At 40.3% G+C, this 15342-nt stretch overlaps 1 protein-coding gene across 11 annotated transcripts in view; it reads right to left on the reverse strand.

Annotated features, from left to right (window-relative positions):
• Window positions 1-631: 631 nt before the first annotated feature.
• The window catches only part of zdhhc18a (zinc finger DHHC-type palmitoyltransferase 18a), a 30420-nt gene continuing 15709 nt past the window's right edge, over window positions 632-15342 (reverse strand). For 8 of the 11 annotated variants that reach the window (XM_069895465.1, XM_069895463.1, XM_069895468.1 and 5 more), the window contains 2 exons: window positions 15181-15277; window positions 632-2268 (listed from right to left, as the gene is read on the reverse strand). In XM_069895465.1, the coding sequence (XP_069751566.1) occupies window positions 2041-2268; window positions 15181-15277 (325 nt within the window). In that variant the 3' untranslated portion in view covers window positions 632-2040. Of the gene's footprint in view, window positions 2269-5391; window positions 5481-15180; window positions 15278-15342 lie in introns of those variants that run through there. The other 3 variants (XM_069895470.1, XM_069895464.1, XR_011343493.1) reach the window with 3 other exon arrangements.

The raw sequence follows: 15342 nt of genomic DNA on the forward strand, positions 1-15342 counted from the left end.
TCTGCTTGCAAAAACCACATAACCTCCTTAGAACAGCAAACTGCAACGAGACAGATTGCGGGACCAGACCCTAACTTCTGAATCCATTTATCTGTTGCTTTCAAAACAATCATCCATTTTCACCTGCTTTTGAAATTCTTTAGCAAAGCAGTCTCTTTGTTTTATTATCTTTGCAAAGGCTCGCGGCACTTGCATGGCTCACTTTCAGCAAACCTCTTGCATTTTAAATGAGATCTGTTTTGTGAAGTGTTTGTGTTTGTTTGTGACCTACACTAGTCCCATAATCCACCTCCTTCAAAAACATACCGATATACAATATAAAATATGATATAATCCGTCACATAAGAAACAGTTCTGCGAGGGACACATTAAAAAGATAGGAGAAAATTAGAAAAAATAAGCAAAACCTTTGAGAAGTTCAGTTTGGAGACAGACTCGTATTCAGACACAAAAGGAACAAGACACCAACAACTAACATCTGATCATAAATTATATCTTAGGATATGGTATTATTTTGAGAACAAGAACCATTTCCACATAAAACACATCAAAAATAGAAACTAAAAACTAAAAGAAATTATTAACACACACACACACACACACACAAAAGAACCCATCCCACCGTAAAGTATTAATTGTATCAATATTTATTGGACTGGATACAGGAATATGATGAACAATCCATAGTCATCAAATGTATTAGGAATACGTACAAAGCAGCTGCACAAGGCACTTAATTTTTTGAAGCAATGTGCAATACAAGTCAGATGTTCATACTGCTTGTACATTAGGTAATGTGACTTAAAATTGTATGACTAAAACCTTGTTCTCACGAAATTCCTCTAGAATGCCACATAGAATTTGCTAGTCATCCAACTTGCTGTTTGCTACAGCTTTCTCTTGTTTATTGCTACCATGGGCAGCTCAGAACATTAGACAATAAGCTGCATTTTCAAAGAACATCCTGTATTAAAGGATTATTCTGAGGTGAGACAGTTCCTTATTAAATAAGGTTTGTCCATTCAAATCAGTTCAAATTAGACAGTACATCCTCGTCTTCACATAAACAAGAGAATCAATGAGCCAAGCTGTACTTTTGTAAATGCTAACCTATTCAGCATTTAAGTGAAGAAGTGTGAACACCATTTCTAAAAAAAAGTGAAGTATTGTGTAAACCAATGTAAATGCTCCAATCCACATCAACCAAGCAATTGAAAACACTATTAACTTTGGGCTGTAAGAGATCTGAATGAGTAAACCTCCTTAGGTATGTCCAAGGTGTCCATGAGGAACACTTGTTTGGATCAGACTATTAGTGTTTCTTAAATTGTAGATGCAGATTATAACAACATTCTGCAGTGTTCACACAGGCACAGCTATGGGTTTGGTTATTGACTACATCTGCTGTTGCAAGGGTGAGTACATATTCTCTTCACTGTCCAGCCCTGCCTAATAATGGCAGTTTCTGCAGTGATATTGTGCTTATTGACTATATTTATTGTTTAAATATTCATCCGACGAATAATTGACTACATTATTAAAACAAAACACATTAAGGGTGTAGCAATGATTATCATTTGATCAGAAAGATATGCTCAGTGTGTTTATGTGACCATCTGACTATGTGAATAATGTATGGGTTTCCCAAATAGTCCCTATGCAAAAACAAAAGAATTCACCCCAACAGCTCATTACAATTTTTGCTTCAAAAATCAGCAAGTTAAAAGTATCAATCCAATAAATATATCCCAGTATCACAACCATCAATGCTCTGAACATTTTCAAGTATCTTTAAAATCTCTCCAGACTGCGGATCTGCAGTAAAGTGTTCCTATGTCCAGACTTTTGGCATTTCAGAACTTGTAAATATCTCCTACCATGAAGTCGGAAGGATTATCTTTGGTAATAAAACCTTTCATCATTCTCCAAATAAAAGTAGTGCTTGATCAAAGCCCAAAACATGCAGTCTCTGAGATTGCTCAGATATAGGTATGTCCAAGGTCTGTTGGTATCCATTGATTGAATCCAGGAATAAATAGCTCATGCACTGGGGGAAGAGACTGTCTGTGTTGCTTGGAATACCAGCTGTATGACACCTTTTCCTTGTGAGAGTGGAGATTTGACGTAGCCTGGGGCCACAGTGGCACAGTTCGCAGCATCATCTGACTTCTCTGGCATGGTTTTGTTCAGTACACACAGATTTGTCTGGAAAAGGGAAGTGGGCACACCCTGGTAAAACATCATCACGCCTTGAAGAGCATGATCACACTGAAGGAACAGAAGAAGGAGCAAAGGGTTTTGAGGAATTGGAAAGGAGAATGAGAAAAAGAAAAAATATCCTTTAGTAACATTCAGACACATTCCTGCAAAGTTGATGTCTCAAAAGCTGCAAAGAAACAGGGTGTGATTATTGACAGTATTCACATTCATAAACTACTACAGTTCAATTCAAAAATGCGTAATGAACACTGGTAAAGAGTTTTTTTCTCAAATGAGGGATGTTTGCAATAACTTAATTATCTTAGTAGACCAATCAAAATGCTTCATCTTTGGAGAGCAGAAAAAACTCCAAGAGAGACTCCTCTAAGACAGAGGTTAACTTCCATCGGTCACCTTGAAACAACCTGAGCCATAAATGGAAAGGGTTTCCTAACACAAAGTGACCAACCTACTTCTTCCGGATCGAAGCAGAGGAGAAAACAATTATGGGAAGGGAAATTAAGAAGGTAAAAATAAAACTAATACAACCCTTTGAAAAGCACAAGGGTCTACTTTTGAACAATTTTGGAGATCATTATTTACATTTTTACTGCTTCTGCTATAATGACTAGAGAGAGAGAGAGAGAGCAGACAGCACTGGCAATGAGACTTCTTAGGAGAGCAAGATAGCAACTTCCCATAATCTGCTGCCAGCTGACCAGACAGTTTTCTGTTTGGAAGTTTGTGATCAAGGGTATATCACGAGGGTCAATAATGAGATCTTAGTGATAAACATTGATGGATTTAAATGTAGGAGGTATAATTAATAAGTATGCAGATGAGGTATCTGAGGTTCCAGTATGATATAAATTAGCTCGAAAGTTGGGCAGAGCAATGGAATTCAATACTGACAAGTGCATTTTTGGAAGCCAGACTTGGGCAGGGCAAACATAGAAAATTATAAGGCCCAAGAGGTTAATGAAGTGGAACCTTGAGGTAAAAAATCCATAAGCCCTGACAGTGGCAGCACAGGTGGAAAAAGGGTTAAAGAAACCATATGACATGCTGAATTTCATCAAGAATGTAATATTCAGAAATATAAAAGCTGGGACATCATGTTACACTTGAAGCATTGCATACAATTCTGATGGTCAACATTATAAGAAGGATGTGATTGCGCTGGAAAGAGTGCAGAGGAGATTCATTCAGATGTTGCCCGAACTGGAACATTTCAGTTAGGAGGAGAGATTTGATAGTCTGGGTTCATTTCCCCTGGAGCAGAGAGACTGAGGGGTGATCAGATTAAGGAATTCAAAATTATCAGGGTGACTGAAAGAATAAATAGGAAGCTTTTTCCCCATTCAGAGGCAGATCCAAGGGAGAATTTTTCTTTCCCTACAGGAAATGGTTGGAACCTGGAGTGAGCACTTGAGAAGGCAATGGAAGAAGATGCCATCCCAACTAATGTGAGTAAATGGAATTATTATAGATAGGTGCAATGATTGGCATGGGCATGGTGAGATGAAAAAATTAAAGGAGTCTCTCAGGAACAATCTCCCAAAAATAACAATGAGGGCTTGTCTCAAAACTTCCAAGACCTGAAATGGCAAGATTCTTGTGAGACAACAGGTTTTAAATAAGTCAGGCAAGTGAATCCACAATATACAGATCAACTTTGAACTCATATTTTTCTTATAGAATAGTATGCCAGGTCCGTGTTCCCATTAGTCCCATTCTCCCACTTATTTCCCTGTAAAACACACTCTAATGCAGCCATCAAACCCCCTCCTCCCGCCCTCCAGCAGATCTTCGGCACATGGCAAGAAACCAAGAACCCAGGAAGCCACAGGGAGAATGCACAAATTCCAACACAAACAACGCCCAAGGTCAAGTTGTAACTGTGCAGAAGTACCATTAACTACTGTACCACAGCACTGCTATAATCAAGCTCAGCAGCAGAAAAAGCTCAAAAAGTCTAAACAGCAAAATAATGTAGTCTCAACAGTTACACAGACAATTATTTCAAAAGGGCCCATTTTGCAAGAATGAAAAAGATAAGTTGCAGGATGGAACGCAACAGATTTGAACACCAGCCAATTTCCAATTTCAACTGGAAGGCTGTAGAGGATGCAAAGTATCCCTCCTGGGATCCAACAGCCATAATATTCTTGCTCCTGTTCCCCCTCCTCAAGGCAACGACTCTTCATCTGATGTTCCATATGAACCAATTAGTCCAATATTTAACACTGCTGTACTTAACAAACAGCATGTAACCATCAGTGGCAATTTGACCAATCCCATGCTCAACCTTCCTGTGGCAGAGGTTTACTTGGAAGCACAAGCCTGATTTAAATTTTCACTGCTTCAGCGGAGTTCCAGTCAATTACCAGCAACACAAAATTTTCACTCCTACATTGACGATACCCAACTCTACTCAGTGACATTTCTCTCAACCCATTCACTGTTTATGAATTTTTACAGCTGCTTGTCTGATATCCAAAAGTGGAATCCACAATTTGATGTGAAGACTGAGGCCATGGCATTAGTATTCAATGTAAAATGTTCCTCAACTATTATACTCAATGGCAAATAACCAAGACGGAACCAGCTTATTCACAATCTTAGCCTTGTATATGATTCTTTAGATCATTTATCATAATATTGAAGTGTCTCAGTGTAAAATTTTGTTTGGTAATATTCCTTTAAAATGTCTTTCAGGTTCAACTCATTACTGGTTCTGAGGTTACTATAAACAAACAAAAAAATTGAGGAAAGCAATCATTAGCCAGGAGAAATGGGTACAGCACCTGAAGAGAAATGAAAAGGACATTTTCCTAGGACCAATTTATTCTTTTATGAAATGACCATATTGTGTTGCGTCTGTACAGTTCCCTTCAGTGCCAATGAGCTCAAATTTCCCAGGTTTGTGCGCTAATGTCACATCCTAAGTTCAATGCAACATCACCTTCAGTAGCAAACTGAGATGTCATATTAGGACACATGGAAAATATTTGCAGAATTAAAAAATAATGAAGATCTGGGATTTTGACAAAAAGGAATTGGGAGCGACTAGCTGGTAATGGAAGTGGCCATGGAGGGGATGCACATCAGCCATAAATGATGGCCATGGAGGATGAAAATGGAGAATGTGAGTGTAAGAGTGAGCAGGAGTGTGAGAGAGAGCAAGCTTACCAGCTGACTGTCAGCACCAGCCTCACTCTGAAAACTCTTACATCCCATCAGGCCGTGCATGAAACTGCAAAATCCTCACAAGTATCCTCCTATGGAACAAACACTCAACATTACACACAGACCAATGAAGTATGATTCCAGCTCTCTCAACCCCAGTTTTTACATCACTTGATAATCTGTATCTGACTGGAACAAAATTACATCCCAGAGTGAGTTTCTCCACACAATCCCTCATAACTCCTACAGCTCTTTCCCCCAGACCCATCACCAACAACCATAATCAAATCAAAGCACCTTTCTCTTCCCACACCCAAACTTTTGCTCTCACCTGCCACTAGCTATTCTTCCCTCAAACTGCACTGAAATCCAAGATGATCCAATGGTCACTAGATTGCAGTCAACCAGGCATACAGTGCGCAGGAAAAGGATTCAGTAATAGAATGGTCACAGTATAAAAGGATAACAGTTAGTTCACTGAGCCCACACTGGCTCTTTTTAAGAGAAATCTAGCCAGACCACACCTCTATTCACCAAATTCCTGCCAATCATTTCCTTTCCAATACTTACCCTTCTCCCTTTGGAATGTTGCCATTGAAACTGCACCCACGATTACCCTTGGCTGACCCTTCCAAATCCTAACTACGTAGCCTGCAAAAGCGTTTCTTGGTTTCTATCTATTCTGCCACTTCAAGGTTTTAAATACTTGTATCAAATCTCTTCATAGCCTCCTCCATTCCAAGAACATTCTCAGCTTTTCTACTCTAATTTTTTTTTTTAATTTAGACATACACCACGGTAACAGGCCATTTCTGTCCACGAGTCCGTGTACGCTCAATTCACACCAAATTAACCTCCCCCCTGGGCACGTTTTGAATGGTGGGAGGAAACCAGAGCCCCCAGGGATAACCCACACAGACATGGGGAGAACGTACAAACTCCTTAAAGACAGCACAGGATTCGAACCCAAATCCCTGGTGCTGTAAAGGGATTGTGCTAACCACTACGCCAACCATGCTCTAGAAAACCACACCAAAATTTCTCATCCTTAAAAGCATTTAGGTAAATCTCTTCTGCACTTTTTCCAAAGCCTTCACTACTTTCCTAAAATTTGGCATCCACAAATGGTCACTTTAATCAGTTTTATAAAGATTCAGCATTACCTCTCTGCTTTTGTTCTCCAAGCCTCTACCTGAGAAGCTCTGGGATGCTATTTCTCAACCTGTCACTATCAATTAATTATGTGCATCATGTCCCCAGATCTCTCTGTTCTTGTTCCTTTTTTGGAATTCTGCCCTCTACCTTACATTGTCTTGTTTCAGTTTTCCTACCAAAATGATGCACATTTCCTGGCAATAAATTTAATCTTCCATCTATACACCTATTCCATCAACTGAGCAAATTAAAAGTGCAACATGCTACATTTAAAAGGCAGTTAGACAGGTACATGGACAAAATGAGTTTAGAAGGAAGAAAGGCCAAACACAAGCAAAAGAGGCCAATTTAGATGGATGACCAGATGGACAAGTTGAGTGAAGGACCAGTTACTCTATGATTCTATCTCTTTGATGTCTATCACCACTTTCCCCATACAGATCTCAAATCAGATTCTCCAAAATCCTCATCTGAATTTTTTTTTTAAATTTCAGATAAATGAGGATATCTGAAACAAATCAGAAATTTCCATTTATCCAAAATTTTTTTCGGAGCCGAACTGACCTCACAGGTTGAAAAAAATTCACTCAATGTGAAATTAGAACAATTGTCCTCGTTTCAGGTAACTCCCTCCCCTCTCTCTTTCCATTTCTTCTTTACCTTCCCCCATTGAATTTTCTCTCCAACTTTCTCTCTCAAACTGCACACCACTGTCTCCCAGCCACAAGCAGTTGGAAAAATCCCTTGTCATCAAGTAGAGCGGCCTCCTGGGCAGGAGCGGAACTTCTGGCTGCCAGCAGGAGAAATGACATCCAGCTCAGTGGTGTTCCCTCCCCTTCCCTCTCCCCTCCCCGGCACACTGGAGCTAGTTCCCGACATTGACTCCGAACCCTCCCCTCCACCTACTACCACACACACACACACACCAGACTCCTTGGTTGCCAATGTTGGGAGAGCCAGTGACCAGGGAGACAGGACCCCACCGACTTGTCAGTGAATGTTCCACCGGCCCAGGTAGTCTCTTCGTGCATCAATGGCAGCGGTGGATTCATGTCGGTGGTTGGGGCACGTCAGTGATTGGCGGTTGGGACATGTCAGAAATCAGCCGTATTTTTTTTGGTAAGAATTAAACATTATTTTAATGCTTAAAAGGCCTTGTTGTTTGTTTGTTGTTGATATAAGTGATTTGCTGTTGCTACTGGACTTTTTAAAAAAAAAACAGCAGTTATCCAAAAACCATTTGAGATAACCGGAGTTGCATTGTATTTCATTTCACCTCCAAGCTTTTTTTCGTTGGGTACTAATTTGGAAATTATGTTCTGTATCCCAATTCCAAGTAATTTGTTTATATTAAAAAAGCAGTGGCCCTAGGAATTTCAGTGAACTTCATCCTGTCCAATGAACCTCATTTCATTATTGCTGTTTTACATTCATTTAGTTATTTTAGAATCAGAGTGATTCTGCATGAAAATAGGCTCTTTGGCCCAAAATGTCCATGCTGACCAAGGTGCCTTCCTGAGGTGCTTCAATTTGTCTGTTATGGCCCATATCCCTCAACCTTTTCTATCCATGAACCTGCCCAAATGTCTTTTAAAAGTTGTAATTGTACCTGCCTCTCCCTCTTCCTCTGGCAGCTCATTACATATACCACCATACACTGGGTGGAAAAACTTACACCCTAATAATACACCTTTAAATCTTTCTCCTCTCATTCTAAACCTATGCCCTCAAGTTTTAGACTCCCTTTCCTGGGATTAAAAGAATACCAAAAAAAATACAGTACAACTCCAATTATCTGAAATGGTTAACACAGGATCTATTTTGGATGACTAAATTTTTCAGATAACTGGTCACTTTTTTTAAAACAACCCAGTAGCAAAAAACAAATCATTTGTATCAATGATTAGACAACAACAATGGAAGGCTTTTTAAGCATTAATGCTTAATTCTCACCAAAAAATGCTGGCCAACACCAATCCCAGACATGTCCCCACCACGGCCTCCGATCCCTGGGGATGTTCACTGGCTCCTGTCTCCCCATGGGCCAATTCCGGCAGGGTCTGTTCCAGCTTCACATCATGATTATTGATGCTGGAGCCTGACAGAGACCCAATCTTCGCCTACGCACACTCCTCCTCCCAACCGCCGCCGCTGATCACCAACACCTCCCCACCAAGGTCCCGCTCCTGCCCGGGACCCAAGATCCCTGTTCTCCTTGATGATGCCGAGACGAGGGATTCTTTCAACCACTTGTGGCTGGGAGACAGTGGGAGAGTTGGAGAGAAAAGACAATAGGGGTAGGTAAAGAAGAAATGGAATGAGAGAGGGGAGGGAGTTGCCTGAAATGAGGATAATTGTTCTAATTTAATGTCAGTGAATTTTTTTTCCTCCCCAAATCAGTGAGGTCAGTTTGGCTCTGAAAAAAATTCAGATAATTGAGGATTTCTGATTTTTACACTAGCCTCTATCAAGGTCCGAATGAATATCTTGTAGGGCCCTGGGGATTTATCCACCCTGATTTGCTTAAGAGCACTTCATCCTCTTTAATCTGTATGTTCCATGACCTCACTGCTTGTTTTCATTATTTCCCACAGCTCTGTGCCTGTTTCTTGAGTGAATACTAATGAAACAAAAAATTAAGATTCCCCCATCTCTTTTGGCTCCATACAAAGTTGACCACTCTGATCATCAAGGAGTCCAATTTTGTACCTTACTATCCTTTTGCTTTTAATATACCTGTATAAAACCTTAGGATTTTCCTTCACGTTGTCTGCCAAAGCAAGCCTTTTTTTTTAGCCTTTTTGATTTCTTTCTTGAGATTTTTCTTGCATTTTTTATATGCCTCAAGTACCTCATTTGCTCCATGTTCTGTGACAGATTGTTATATTTTATATTGCATATAGATATATTTTCAAGGAGATAAATAGTTTTTTTTCATGTAGGTCACAAACAAACACTTCAAAACAGATTTCATTTAAAATGTCAGAGCTCAGAAGATTGCAAGATACTACCAAGGATACAGCAACTGACCTCAAAGGATGAATCACCATCCAACTGCTGGTTGGAAAACCAAGAGATCATCACCTCAATCAAGTTTAACACCTCACTAATTCATAAATTACCAGGAAACCTGCACACACACTCACACCATAAATGACCCAAAGAGATGGACAGCACGTGTTCTGGGTTCAATTATCACCTGTAGTTGGAGGTTAAAGACCGAAAGAGCCAAGGCTTTTCTCTATGGAGTAACAAAGGATAAGAGGGGACTTAATCCTTTGGACTCTGTGTCCCCGTTTACAGGGACTACCAACAAGCACATACACTTCACATCCTCACTTTCTGGGACTGGTTTTATACCCAGTCACCAGCTGGTTTGTACTGGTGTTCATAATGTAGATTACCCATGGAACCAATCCAGAGTATGCATTATGAAAAGTTTTAAAAAAAACTTTCCAGAGACCAAAGTGTTAATAGACGTATATAAGGTTACGGGAGGCATGGATAGGGTGGACAACCAGCATCTTTTTCCTGGGTAAACAATAGCAAATATCAGAAGGACATCCATGCAAGTGAGTTGAGGAAAGTTTAAAGGAGACATCAGGGATAAGCATCTTTTTTTTAAAATCAGAGTGTGATGGGTGCCTACAGTGCATTGGTGGAGGTTGGCACAATAGGGACATTTAAAAGACTTAAATAGGCAAATGGATGCAAGAAGAATAAGAGGGTTATGTGCAAGGTAAGGGTTAGATTGTTGTGGAGTGAAAGTTAAGTAGGTCAGCACCATATCATGTACTGTGCTGTAATGTTCTATGTCCTAAAAGCAGTATAGGTACTTCCCTACTTTCGATGGTCCAACTTACAATTTTTCGAAGGTACAATGGTTCAAATCCGTATGTTCAATTCTGAATTCTGATCTGTTCCCAATCATGCAATATGCAGTATGCTACTCTCTCGCGACGCTGGGTGAGGAAGCATTGTGCGAGAGTATCGTACAGCATACTTCATTCTTCAAGCCCAGTGTGCTTTCAGCTGTGTATGTTAATGTTTTTTCCAGTGTGGAATAAAGGTATTCAAAATTTAATTATAACAATGTGTGTTGTGTATGGAGGAATGGCCTACCTGCCTATTGCTGATGGTCACATGGCCACCCTGTATGAAACTCATTCATACACCAGTCACATCACCTGTCAGCACGTGGTGTACTTTGTTTCACTTAAAAGTTGCATGTTTTAGACAAAGTTGCGGTTTTCAGATGACGTGTCTGTTAAGATTGTTAAGTTTTAGGCCACTAGTGTAGACGTCGCTTAGAAGAGTCGCTGCACTGAAGCTGAGCCATGGTATTGCTATAGAACAAATTGCTATAGCTCAATACTGGCAGTAGAGCCACCAGTCTCAACAGATCAGGGGTCCAAGAGTGTGTATACCCATGGATACAGTGGAACGAGATCCATCTCTCATCTCATCAGGGGTCCGAGAACGTGCATATACCCTTACGGGTACAGTGATACCATATCCACCTCCTTTCAGTCAAGGGTCTGGGGAGGGCAAGGTGTGCACCATCCCTGCTTATAGCATGCAAATGTCCGCATCGCCTGTGAACTAATAGTTGTGTACTGTTTAACATTCTCCCCTTAGTTTCCTGTTACAATTTTTTCCCCACACTCCCTTATAAATTGTGTGTATGTTCCCACGCTCTCTTATTAATTTTTGTGTGAATAAAGTTATGTTTGATTGCATACCCTTGCATCCAGAATCACCTCTCTTTGAACCCACCGAATCGGACATTTTCTCAACAAAACAGTGGTTTTGTTTCAACTTACAATGGGCTTGCCAAAATGGAACCCCATCGTAAGTTGAGGAGAACCTGTATTAAGAACATTTGTATTACGATAACCTTGCAACAGACTAGCTGACAGATGAACCTGAAACTATGTCAATTACCACCCAAAAGATGTGGCTTTTTATTTGAGCTGGACACAAGCTTCATTTCATGTATCACACCTCATGCCTGGCAACCAAAAATTATTCAGATATTAGCTCCTCATAATATCTGGTGCCATAAATTCAAGCTTCAATCCCAATAAAGCAGCAACACCTTGCACCATGGGCACTGTGGAAAGAGAAACTTAGCACAAGTACAACCTGTCACAGACTTTGGCATATGCTTCCCCAGTCAAATTGCTCAAGGACTCAGTAAGAGGATCCTTCTGGGAGGACCTGGGGGACATTCTGAAAAAAATTACAAAGGTGGATTTTCCACAGGATCCGGAATTGTATCTTCTGGGAAACATTATAGATATACTGTCCAGATACCAAATTCTGTTTGTGAAGGCCACGTTGTCGGGAGCCAGGAAGTCCAACTCCTAACTAAATATTGTATGATGGAATACAGAGATACAGTTGTATTCCCCTGGAGAAAAATCACATACAATTTAAGGAGAAAATATGGCACATTCGTTAGGGTATGCAGGAAGAAACCAAAGAGTAGTAGTGGAAGGAAAGTATTCTGCCTGGAGGTCAGTGACTAGTGGAGTGCTCCAAGGATCTGTTCTACGACCTCTGCTCTTTGTGATTTTTATGAATCATCTGGATGAAGAGGCAGAAGGCTGGGTCAGTAAGTTTGCAGATGATACAAAGATACAAATGGAGCTGAAAGTTGTCGAAGGTTACAAGAGTTGGGCAGAAAAATGGCAGATGGAGTTCAATCCAGATAAGTGTGAGGTTAGGCATTTTGGCAGGACAAACCAGAAAGCTGAGTACGGGGTTAATGGTCAGTTAATTAAGAGTGTGGATGAATAGAGGGACCTTGGGGTTCAAATCCATACACTGCCGCACTGGTTGATAGAATGGTTAAGAAAGCCTATGGGATACTGAACTTCATCAATAGGAGTGAGTTCAGGAAAGGTCATGTTACAAATCTCTGGTAAGACCACACTTAAGAGTAGTGTGTTCAGTTCTGGTCACCTTATTATAGGAAGGATGTGGAAGCTTTGGAGAAGGTACAGAGATTTAGTAGGATGTTCCCTGGAAAACAAGGTTAGCAGAGCTGAGACTTTTCTCTTTGGGAGTGTAAAAGGATGAGAGGAGCCTTGATAGAGGTCTATAAGATTATGAGAGGCATAGATAGGGTGGCCAGCACATGTTTACCAGGGAAGGAATAGCAAACACCAGAGGACATATGTGCAAAGTTAAGGGGTGGGGGGGGGGGGCACATTTAAAGGGGACATCAGGGGCAAGTTTTTTTAATGCAGAGTTGTGGGTGTCTGGAATGCCTTGCCAGGGTTGGTGGTGGAGATAAAACATTAGGGGCATTTAAGAGATTCTTAGACAGCCACATGAATGGAAGAAACAAAGGGTTACGAGATAGGGAGGGTTTAGTATTTTATAAAGGAATATGTGTGTGGGCACAACATTGGTGGCCAAAGTGCTGTAGTGTTCTATGTTCCAGATAGAGTTTAATCCAGACATTTTGGGAGATCAAATGCAGTAAAAGGCAGGATCCTTCGGAGCATTGATGTGTAGAGCAATGCTGGTGAGCAAATCCATTGCTCCCTGAAAACAAGTAGATTAAATGGCAAAGATAGAGAGCATTCTTGGGCATTTGAGTTATAGAAGTCAGAAAGTGGTACTGCAACTGTATAAAACTTTGATTGGTCTGCTTTTGGAACATTGTGTGCCGTTCTGGTCACTTTACAAGCAGTGGAAGCTTTGGAGAGAATGGAGAAGTGGTTCACCAGGTCGTTGCCTGGATTAGAGAATATTATCTATAAGGAGAGCTTGGACAAATTGCTTGTTTTCTTTGGAGAACAGAAGGCTGAGGGGGAGACATGATAGAAGTTCATAAAATTATGAAAGGCAGAGATAGGGTAGATAATGAAAGTCTTTTCCTTAGGATGGAAATGTCATATACTGGAGGACAGAGCTTTAAGGTGAGAAGGGGAGCATTTAAAGATGCACAAGGCAAGGATTTGTTTTACAGAACTGCCAGTAAGACTATTTAGCATTTTCAGTAGTTAGTGGGGGAAGAGCACCAAACCACTAGTACAAGTCTAAATTGAGGGTTAACCTTCAGTCAGAAAATAAAACCAAGCATATTTCCCACTTGGGTAGATTTTACTCGAGTTGGTGACGCTGAATTTTGCATGGATGTCAAGGTGATGGAACTGCCGTTTGTGCTTCAATAACACAGCTCTTTCACAGCCTCAGAAACCAAGGTTCAAATCTGACTTCCAGTGCAGTGTACGTGGAATTTGCACTTTCTTCTTGTGCCTGCATGCCTTTCCCCAGTGTTCCAGTTTATTCCCACATCTCAAAGTCTAAATTACCCCTAGCATAGAGAGTTGGTGGAAGAATCAGAGAAATGCTGATGAGTACACCTGAGAGAATAGGTGACAAGGAAATAGACAGGAGAATGAAATGGAAAAATCAAACACAAAGGGCTAAATACCCTCCATCATTATTATAAGGAAATAAATTACATTAAGAAATTGACTGCATTCAAGAGCAGATATTTAAACACATACAATGAATCAACATGCACCCCAACCAACTTTTTATTCCTTCATGCCTCATCTATTCCATTCTTTCCAGTTCCTTCCACAACTGCTGATCCATTGTTCTCATTTCATTTCTACCTTGGAGTTCATCAGGAAGACTCTTAGATAAGTTTCAATTTTATTATAAATACAATTTTAAAAAAAAATCATTAAAAATTAGATGGCATTTTCTGTACACACTGGAACAAAGGATTCACATTTTTAAAATAACACTCTGTGATAGAACACACTGGATTGGAATAGGTATTGTATGTAATCTTATTGCAACATATAAAAAGGCAAAGATAGCCCTGAAGATACCAGCAAGACCTAAGCTCCCATATTTCAGATTTCCCACTGCACTAAATATCACCCATGCTCTGCAATAGCCCTCCCTTCTCAGGTGCTTTGTTCAGACTATTCCACTTGCATCCCAGACCAAGTCAATTGCTGAGGGTTACAAATATAGCTTGTATCCATTACTTTCCATTGGCCACAATGGCCAACGACAATAATTGCATAATATTAGTCATCCCATAATCCCATTTGTAGCATAAGGTGGAAGACAGAAACTCAATGGAAAAGACACTCTTCCTGCTCACTTGGCCTTCATCTTTTTTCTTTCATTGCAGTACAATCTTTTAATATTATCCTATTCCTTGTTTCTTCATTGGAAAAGCAGCATGACCCAACACCAAGAGTTGCTGCAATATTTACATAAAATACTTGGCTTCAATGTTCCATGTCAGTTCATTCCAGGAGGGTGATCCTACTGGAATGAGATGTCCCTCTTAAATGATCAAGCAGGTGACATTTGTCATCTTTTACGCGAGTCCAGCGTTGATTGTTCACAATACACATACATTTGTAGAGAGAGGCAATCAGTTTTTGAAGACTTGGCCCAGGTAACATTCTCAACTATACGACCACATGCAAAATGTCACTGAGACAGAAAAATTCCCACAAGTGGCATTTTTGCTTCCCCGCATGCTCAGGGTGAAATCATGCGGTAAAAGGGAATGAATGGGTGCATGTGGGAAGGTGGAGTCAAACACGACAGGCAGGGGATTAATTCACTTCATGAGGGGTCACGTCCTACCAGGTTGGCTTCCATTTTCGCTCCCTGAGTAATATTGTTCTGACCCCCAGACTGCTGTATTGTATCTGGGTCCAAGAAACCACGTCTGTCAATTAAACTAGGGAATAAAAAGAAAGTTGTGAACAACCTTTAAGGTTCAAAAAATGTATGGCAAAACAAAAA

This window comes from Narcine bancroftii, chromosome 8 (assembly GCF_036971445.1).
Source record: "Narcine bancroftii isolate sNarBan1 chromosome 8, sNarBan1.hap1, whole genome shotgun sequence".
NCBI lineage: Eukaryota > Metazoa > Chordata > Chondrichthyes > Torpediniformes > Narcinidae > Narcine > Narcine bancroftii.